This window comes from Lytechinus variegatus, chromosome 6 (genome assembly GCF_018143015.1).
Source record: "Lytechinus variegatus isolate NC3 chromosome 6, Lvar_3.0, whole genome shotgun sequence".
Classification (NCBI taxonomy): Eukaryota; Metazoa; Echinodermata; class Echinoidea; order Temnopleuroida; family Toxopneustidae; genus Lytechinus; species Lytechinus variegatus.
In genome coordinates this window covers 3,543,210-3,553,564 of record NC_054745.1, presented here as the reverse complement: position 1 = coordinate 3,553,564, position 10,355 = coordinate 3,543,210, and the positions used below count along the sequence as shown (strand labels likewise).

General features: G+C 37.1%; 1 protein-coding gene across 1 annotated transcript; it reads right to left on the bottom strand.

Annotated features, from left to right (window-relative positions):
* Positions 1–3,916: 3,916 nt before the first annotated feature.
* On the bottom strand, positions 3,917–9,547 carry LOC121416455 (branched-chain-amino-acid aminotransferase-like protein 2). Its single transcript, XM_041609949.1, has 2 exons — positions 9,352–9,547; positions 3,917–4,921 (listed from the first exon to the last, which is right to left on the bottom strand). Exons 1-2 carry the CDS (start codon positions 9,545–9,547, stop codon positions 4,278–4,280), a joined length of 840 nt encoding a protein of 279 aa, XP_041465883.1. The 3' UTR covers positions 3,917–4,277.
* Between the last annotated feature and the right edge of the window lie 808 nt (positions 9,548–10,355).

Below are 10,355 nucleotides of genomic sequence, written 5' to 3'. Positions count from 1 at the left end.
GCATGAAGCTACCGCTTTTTTTGACATTACAGAATACCCTGCATATCTGTATCTTCAATTTTATATGCCCTTTAGTTTGTTAAGTGACATTCTTCATGAAATGCAATGTAGTATATAGAAGATAGTGTTGTACATAGCACGCCGTTTATGTAAGTATTGTATAATATATTGTAGGAAAATACATGTTGATTTTCCAAAAAAAAATGATTACATTGGAATCGATTCAATGTGATTTGGAATGACCTTTGGTCACAAATAAAACACAATATTGAATTGTTTGAGTTGTTTGATTTTTTGATTGCGTTCGGCGCACATGATTATTTTAGAGAAATTCGTGTTTGTGTGTGTTTCTTTATCATAAGAGTCAGGGGAAGGGTGTGAGAATATACATCACAGAGGAAATACAATGTATGTATATGACGTGACAATCTCATAGCGCCCTCCCTCAGAGGATATAGGAATACGCGTAAACAGAGTTGTCAGGGATGCGCCAGCTGCTGATCATCGACACATGCAAGGCAATGGCCTTAGCCTCTAAGATGGCGGTGCGATGATGTCAATGCATAAGGTCTATCAGTAAGAATTCCAAGCAAGAGGTGTATTCGGAACACTTCTAGCACAACCAAGGGTGTCTTGATTGTTTGAAATTTAGCAAGTAGTTCGGTTCGGGAAAAAAAGGAAGAAAGAGGAGGATAAAGTGTAGGCCTTTAATTACCGACTGTCATCTAATTGATTTGTACTCTATATTGTGTAATGTTACATATTTTTTTGTATAAAGCTGAATAGGCTACTCTGGGTAAAGATTTGAAATAAATAAAATAAATTAATTAAAGTTATCAAGACATAAAAAGGACCGGATGTGACAACACTACACATTCTGTAAAAAGTGTAAAAGGGATAAATTCTTATTTCTATCGTAATTGCACTTCAACCATGATTTTCTTACTTAATCCGGCAGTGAGCATATTTCAGATTTCGATAATCAGTGATTACATTACTAAACTTCGAAAATGATCCCTTGCCATTTTGACAAGCTGCGCTTAACCGTTGAGACCGGAACATTCTCTTCAATGCATCTCCATTGTCACACATCGGCCTAAGATTCCTTCCAGGTACTAACTGTACTGAAATAAATCCCATGTGTGTTCACATTGTGAACCACAATGTGAAATCATTATAACACTTAAATGTAAAAATGAATATTTGCACATAATCCATTATGTGAACACACCATGAACCGACAGTGATCCTACTGTGAACACACTGTGGACAAACTATGACCACAACCTAAAAACTTTGAGCACACCATAAACATACTGTGAACTTACCATAACACACCGTGAACATACTGTAAACACACAGTGAATGTACTGTGAACATGCCATAGACAAACTATGACCACACCATGACCACAGCCTAAAAACTTTGAGCACACCATGAACATACTGTAAAAACACCATTAACACACCGTGAACCGACTGTGTACATACTGTGAACACACAGTGAATGTACTGTGAACATACCATGGACAAACTATGACCACACCATGACCACAGCCTAAAAACTTTGAGCACACCATGAACATACTGTAAAAACACCATTAACACACCGTGAACCGACTGTGTACATACTGTGAACACACAGTGAATGTACTGTTAACATACTATGGACAAACTGTGACCACACCATGACCACAGCCAAAAAACTTTGAGCACACCATGAACATACCATGAACACACTGTGAACCGACTGTGTACATACTGTGAACACACAGTGAATGTACTGTGAACATACCATGGACAAACTTTGACCACACCATGACCACAGCCTAAAAACAATGTGAGCACACCATGAAAATACTGTAAACACACCGTGAACCGACTGTGATCCTACTGTGAACACACAGTGAATGTACTGCGAACATGCCATGGGCAAACTGTGACCACACCATGACCACAACCTAAAAAACTTTGAGCACACCATAAACATACTGTGAACACACCATTGACATACTATGAACATACCATGAGCATACTGTGAACCCACTGTGAACTGTTTAAGTTAAGCATTTGCACAGTGTGAATAAACTTTTCATATTGTTCACTATAATGACACATTGTCAACGCTCACACCACAGAGGTGCCTTCACGTGTCTTCACACTTTAGAAATCAAGCATTTTCACATCTTTATACGTCACATGCACTGAACACACTGTTAACATACTCTAACACTGTAAACACACCATGAACATACTCTTATCACACTCTGAATACCCCTTGAGCACACTATAAATACTGGGAAAACACCATGAACACACTGTAAACACAATTAGAACACACTGTGAAGGCACTCTGAATACAATGTAAACGCACCGTGAACACACCGTGAAGGCATTTTGAACACAAAGTCAACGCACCGTGAAGGCATTATGGAAAGACCGTGAACGCCGCCGTGAAAACACTGAAAATATTGTGAACGCACTACTTTGAGCAGCTTAGAACCTGCGGGTCGTTTCAAATCCATATAGTTTAACGGAGAAGTTCACCATGAAAAAAAGGTTTATTGTAAAAATAGCAGGAATAATGACAAACATTATTGCCAAAGGTTTGATTAAAGTCCATCAAAGAATAGAAAAGTTAATAGCATTTTCATTATTTGGTTTGTGACGTCCCATGCAAGCAGCTTTCCTATATATCATACGGTAACAAAATCAGAGAAATGTCATTGTCTAAATGACAATTTTAATAAATTTCTTTATGGATTTTCCTGAAACCTTAACCAATATTTTTCCAATTTATTTATTTTTATTTTTTTTTTGCTATTTTTACAACAAACTTCTTTAATCCTTTAATAACAGAATAAAATCAGACAAACACCACACTGATATTTTCATCAAAATTTGATCAGAAATAACGACAAAGACAGGTCACTTTAAAATTTCTCACTATTTTAGTGAAACGGTCACATGAATTCGCAATTTAAGCGAGATGTCTATGGCACGCCATTGCACAATTTATTATTCATGTTTTAAGTTCAGAAAAATATATGCAACAAATATGAAATATATGTATTCAAGGAAAAAAATCAAGATATCAAAACCTAAAATATAAAATATAAAGGCATGATGATGCAAGACGCAAAATATATGCAAGGCACGAAATATTTGCCAGGTTTTGTTTAGTTGATTAGTGTTCTAGATTTCTACACAGCAAAAACTGTGGTGTTAACCGGTGTACACAGATGACCACACCACTTATTTTACACCAGTGTTAAATTGGTGGTGTTAGTTTTACACCTATAAGTGTCATTACAACACATTTTGTTGTTACATTTACACTATTTGGTGTTATGTTTAATCTCTAGGGTGTAATTTTAACAGGATGTGGTCCTCTATTAACACCAATTGGTGTCAGTTTTTTACACCGCAGTTTTTACAATGTAGCTTTTAAACAAAACCAAAACCCAAGATGAGAGACACTCTTATTGGAAAGAATAGAATAAGAGGAACAATTTCATCAAAATCGGTTGTGAAATAAGCAAGTTATGAACGTTTAAAAGTCTTGTAGTTCTTTCACTGGGGATCCTCAAATTGGCAAACGTGATTCAAAATGGCTGATTTTTTTACAATTCTCCATTTGTTTTGTACACATTTTTCTGATTTCCCCTATTATTTTAGAATTGCATATTGCCTCATTCTGAGCATAACATATAAATAAACAAACTTCTTTACCATGTTTACTAAATTTTAAATTTGGTGTTCCCCAGGCAGCTTATTGGGCCCACTTTTATTCATAATATTCATCAATGACCTCCAGAACTCTTCCGTATATCAATATGGAAATAACGAAATGAAATAAAAAAAAGATGCGACTAATCCGATATATTAAACACCATTGAAAGACAGCTACGTCAACATCTAAAGTGAATGTTTATTCAAAACGGCTTTTTAAAGATATGATGTATGATTTAATTATATATTCAGTTTTCTTGAAACTTCAGTGTGCTTCTCTCTGTCTGCAAATCAAATTGCTCAAATTTTCTGTAAAAAAAAGAAGATGATAAATTGATGGATTTCCATAGAGTTGAGTTTGATCGGATCAATCATAACTCTTGTAAGACCGGGACCTGGTCCCCAATTAAAAGAACATTTCTGATTGGTTCATAGCCAGTCTGCAGAGCGAAATGCGCCATGCAACGATGATCTTGATAGGCATAGCGATTAATCCCTTACCTTTGCGTTACCATGGTTACGGAACCCTGATTTGTTTGAACCACTCTAAGGTTTAATGCGCAGAGCATACAGCTTCTCATAAGCTGGTAATGAATTTTCAATAATCTCTTCCAAATGGGGAGGGATTTCGACGTCGTCCCCCGTGAGGTCGGGCGCTTTGCCGAACCCTACCCCTTTCAGCGCATTGGACAAAAGCAAGCTTTGACTGATCTGCGCATGCGCCATGGCACCTGCGTCTGCACAGTGCCAGTTAAGCTGGCTCGCATCAACACTCTCCCATTCCAGCATCTTGGGCGTGTACGCGATGCCCATGGAGTCGCAGTATTTCGACAGCAGCTTTTCCGGCTGGCTGACCAGGTCGTCGGCATCGATGATGGGAGGTGCCGGTTGATCAAGCGCGGATTCGACGTAGCGGTAGAAACGCTCCAGATCGTCATAAATATTTACATAAGGGTGTTCAACAAGATTCTGATCCAGTGAGACCGATTTCATAAGTCTGGTCATCGATCGGAAGGCCTTTTTCGGATGTCGGATGAGAAAGGAGTGCTTGAAGTTTCGTTCTACGACACTGAAATCATCCCTAATCCCTTCTACCATACACTTGGCGAATATGACTTTGGCTCCGGGGTATTCGTTGTTGAGAAGGCCGCTGATGTAGCTGTAGGTGTATTTAGCATCAAACATGCTTTCTGTTGAAAGAACATTTTAAAACTAAATTAGAACTAATTGATCGAATCACTCCAGGATATTGCTAAAACAAGAATGAACTTTTTGGTCCAATCTTAGTTGGATGAATATCATTTTGGACTACAAGCCTAAATATATTTTCACCATATATTTCATTCAACCCAGGATTTCCAACTGGTTTCAATTGGTTTTAACTGGAGTATACCAATTTCTAATTGACACCATATGGAACCAACTGGAAATAACTTTTTAACTGGAACCAGTTGGGTAACTGGAAATCCTAACTTGAACCAGTTGAGTAACTGGAAATGTCTTCTAACTGGAAACGACTTCTAACTGGAACCAGTTGGGTAACTGGAAATCCTTACTGGAACCATGATAACTGGACACTTCTTCCAACTGGAAATGACTTCTAACTGGAACCAGTTGGGTAACTGGAAATCCTAACTGGATGATCCAGTTAATTTGCATATTATCTGCCAGTGTGTACAGATTATGTGATTCATCATCATTTACAATGTATCTATTCATTTCTTTTCATTCTCAAGTGCCACACTTTTTAAAGATAAATGTTTCGAATTCTTCGCAGTGAAATTCATGTCCATGAATATCATAGATTATAATTAAAACAGATTAAAAGATAATTATTACACCACTAACTTACCAAATTACATCAAATACATACGCTCTGAAAAATGAAGTGCTAATTCAGCTCTTAAAGACCCAGAAGGAAAAACCAGTTAGACCAGTAATTTTTTTTCTGGTTTCCAGTATAATTATACTGGTTTCCAGTATATTTTTACTGGGCCAGTTGATTTTTAACTGGACCAGTAAAAATCAACTGGAGACCAGTTCCAACAATTGCATTCCAGTTGAAGCAATTAGTAATACCAGTTAAATTGTTTTTCATTAAACTGGTGTTACTGGTCCAATAAATGGTTTCCAGTAGATTTTTACTGGTTTCCAGTATATGTTTACTGGACCAGTTGATTTTTAACTGGACCAGTAAAAATGAACTGGAGACCAATTCAAACAATTGCATTCTGGTTACTGGTCCAATAAATAATGACTTTCAAGTCAGATCATTTAACAAATTATGAAAAATGAATCTTACAATTCAGAGAAAGTTATTATCGTTATCATTGTTATCATCATTGCTCTTATGATTATCACAATTATTATTATGATCATTCTTGTAATCATTCTTATTACTGTTATTATTGTTGATATTGTAATTATTATTAATATTATCATAATTATCAATTATTGATATTATAATTAAAATAATTATTTCCTCTAATTATGATTAAGATCAAAGCAAGATGTATTCCTCTGATATATAGTCAACTGGTCTAAAGTAATTCAATGTTTGAAATTAAACGGTCAAGACCAGTAATACCAGTTATGCTGATGATGCTGATCACGTGGTTTACCTCATTTGCATATTTCCTATTTTTTAAAGAAAAATCAGGATTTATAATGGAATATCTTTGCAATAGCACTCATTGTTGTTTGAAAACCTTCAAAATAATTGTGTGAACTAATTCACAATGAAAATGTGTAATTTTATACATCACATTCAAAATAACAGCAGAAAGATTAATTTACTAACCATCTTTTCCATCACATTTCACTGGCCATGGTATATAACAAACCAAATGCATGTAATAAACTGATCCAGTAAGACCAGTACGAGGACCAGTTAGACCAGTATGAAGACCAGTGAGACCAGTAACAACCACCAGAAACAAGACCAGTATAAAATTCCAGTACTTCAAGACCAGTTTAATTTTTAACTGGACCAGTAAAATTTTAACTGGACCAGTATGACCAGTTAGACCAGTAAACCGATGTTACAATTTCCAGAGTTACCAGTTAAAATTATACTGGTCTAACTGGTCCAGTGGAACTGGTTTTTCCTTCTGGGGAGCGTGTATAGTGACTGCACTTCCGAGTGCTGATTTTTCTCGTTCAAATTTGAACTAGACAAATCAGCACTCCGAAATGCAGTCACTATACACGCTCTTTAAGAGCTGAATTAGCACTTCATTTTTTAGAGTGTATATTCGAAGCTCCTCAATGTAAATGTATTTATATATATATATATATATGAGAGTCTATATTTTATCAATGCCCTAATAATTACATTGGTATTAATAGACATATAACAATGCTTCTATGTTGGCATGAGCAATAGTTAGTAAAAATGCAAATTAATTTGTAACTAATTAAGTTCATTCCAACTGGAAGTCCCAACTGGAACCAGTTGCCTCAAATTGGTTTCAATTGAAACCAATTGAAACCCGTTGCCTCCAATTGGATTCAACTGGTTTTAATAGGAAAATTGGAACAACTGGAACCAACCAAGATGCAGTTGCCTAATTGGTTTCAACTGGAACCAATTATTGAAGCCAAATGGCAACTGGTTCCAGTTGCCCATTTGTTTTCTAACTGGAACCAGTTGTTCCAATTTCCGTATTGAAACCAGTTGGCCAACTGGTTTCAATTGGTCTTGCTCTTATTGGTTTCAACTGGATTTTGGTCCTGGGAAATTCTGACTTATCGAAACCGATTATCCTACAATATGTGAAGAATGACCTTGAAGTATTTTAGGTCCATTGCTAAAATCGTTTTGATTAATAATTCCATAATAAAACGTGTTATTATTACATGAAATACTATTAATAAAATACACAGGCTTATATGAACTCTTCCCAAGTCCCGTGCCATATAAGGAGGATTATTGTATTGTTAGTGGGGGGGGGGGAGGGTGCTAAGCATTGTCAGAGCATCCCTATAAGTAAATAATCTTCCATGACAGGACTAATTTGCCAAATGGTAAAATAAGATAGTAAAAAATAATATAATGTATTCAGTGGTACATAATGTATTCCATGCGAGAACACAAATTGGGCCTATGACGGGGCGGTCAACTACGCAACTGTACCATGTTGCACAGTGCGCTTGCATTCTGTACGCGGGCAACCGGAATTCAGTGTGTTTACGTATATGGTCATGGTGCTTCCTTAACTTAAAGGTCAAGTCCACCCTAGAAAAATGTTGATTTAAATAAATAGAGAAAAATCAAACTAGCATAAAGCTGAAAATTTCATCAATATCGGATGTCAAATAAGACAGTTGTGACATTTTAAAGTTTAGGCCTAGCTTATTTAAAAAAAAACAGTGATATGCACAACATGTAAATGAGCCAGTCGATGTATACAACTCCCAAAAATGTTCTGCTGTCTAATTTATCAAAATCAGATTACATGATATTCAGCGAATTGCACTATTGCATCCAAAATGCACTATCCTGCACTTTGACGTCATACCAAATGTACTATTCTGCACTCTGACGTCAGAGTGCAGGATAGTGCGAGGTCTGGAATTATCTAGAATTTAGATCAAAATATAGCATTCGGGCAACTCAATAAACATGACGGAGGGGGGGGGGGGGGGGGGAGGGGGTTATATAAAACAAACAATGCATGCATTGACGATATAAATAATGAACTCTGTGCTCGACTCGCCAAATGGACGTACCGCACTCGGTCCTGCGGACCTCGATGCGGTGAATTCTCGCACATCGTTCATTATTTGGCCCTGCATGCTAGCGCTTACGTGCATTATTTTGTATAATGTCCCTCACTATTTCTTTTGCTTGTTATTATATGAATTATACAATATTTCATTGTTTACAGATTTGACAATAAGGACCTATTTGACTGAACTATATAATGCTAACACATGTTCAGGGACGAATCATTCGTTGTTTCACTTGACAATGAGGAGAAAATGAGAATATTCCATATTTCACATCATAAAATATAAAAGAAATGGTGAGTGGATGACGTCACCAATCTCCTCATTTGCATATTGGCCAGGATGTGCACATAACTGTTTTTTGAAATAAAGCGAAACTTTAAAATGTCATATCAGATTTTGATAAAGTTTCAATATTATGCTTGTTGGATTCTTCTCTTTATATTCAAATTAATTTCATCTTGGGATGGACTTGTACTGTAAGTTCGAAGACGAAATCACCAAGAGGATTATTACTTTTTTCTTCAAAATAACAATTTCTTGATCCAATGTGCTAAAATAAACGGCGAATATATTCTTATGTAGTAATTAGCGGTAGTGAATTCAATATCATTCCAATTGATAACCCAAAGCGGTAGTCTGGGAGCCTTCCTCGGTAGTAATGCACTGAATGATTGACAAAAAAAAATCGAATCCTCGACGCAGTAAGCTACGGAACACAGATAACATTGATAATGTATTGCCTAATGCCCTTCGATCGTGACAATGAAGTCTTTGTCGAGGGTTGGGGAGCCGGAGCTGCACTTTTCTCCTGGACTCTGGATCATGGACAAACGAGATATATTTGCAGCTTCATCGAAGAAATTAGCTCTGCAACCAGCCCACGTACCTTCATCAGGTGTTTTGAGGAATCTTCTAGCATTCTGCTTTGGACCAAAATTGTAACAGGTCAGATACGGCTCCCAGAACATTTCCGTGTCACCCCTGGCCGACATCGACCTCGCTAGCGCGGTCGACACCGACCTCGGTGTGCTCCATACCATAATGCGAGCGGGTCCAGATGGTTTAGTGAACGATGTCGACATGGTGAGTTATGTCGTTCAAAATGCTATCACACTTCCAATGTACTTGTACTTGCTTTTTTACCTGCGAGAAGAACGATCCGATATCATGGTTATATTTACACTGTGCATCGACATCACCCCTCTTAAATTTCTCTCTCTCCCCTCCTCCTCGGTAGGCCTAATATGTTCTCTCCTCTTTTATTTCTTACACCCTCTCTTTTTCTACCTTTCTCTTTCTATCACACACACACACACACACACACACGCATATAAACCCCACACAACCCCTATCTCTCTTCCTGTCTCTCTCCCACCTGCATGTTCTGTCTGTATTACCCCTCCCCTTTCTCTCTCTCTCTCTCTGCATGTCACCCCCCCTAGCACACAGTTAAACAAGATCGACCCATTGTGCATGAAAAAAAGTTCATTACTCGACATTGTGTGATGTGTATCTGATATCATTCACAAGAATGCCCTTTGGAATGATCTTCTGTTATCACGCCACTTGAAAAATGTCACTATTTATACAGTCTATTATGAGCCAAAAATGTGAATGGAGAGAGCTTGTTGTATGAGGTAAGATTTCTAAAAAGTCACGAAAAATAAAAGCAAATATTTGTGTATTAAAAAGTTTAAATCTGTGATAGATTTTGATATAATATTCGGAAACGGTATGTTTCACTCTTTTTATACAGCTTTCTTTCCTTTCCCTTCTTTGTGGAGCGTTGTGGCCCAGTGGATTAGTCTCCGCACTTTGTAACAGAGGGTCGTGGGTTCGAATCCCAGCCATGGCGTAATTTCCTTCAGCCAGAAACTGATCCACAATGTG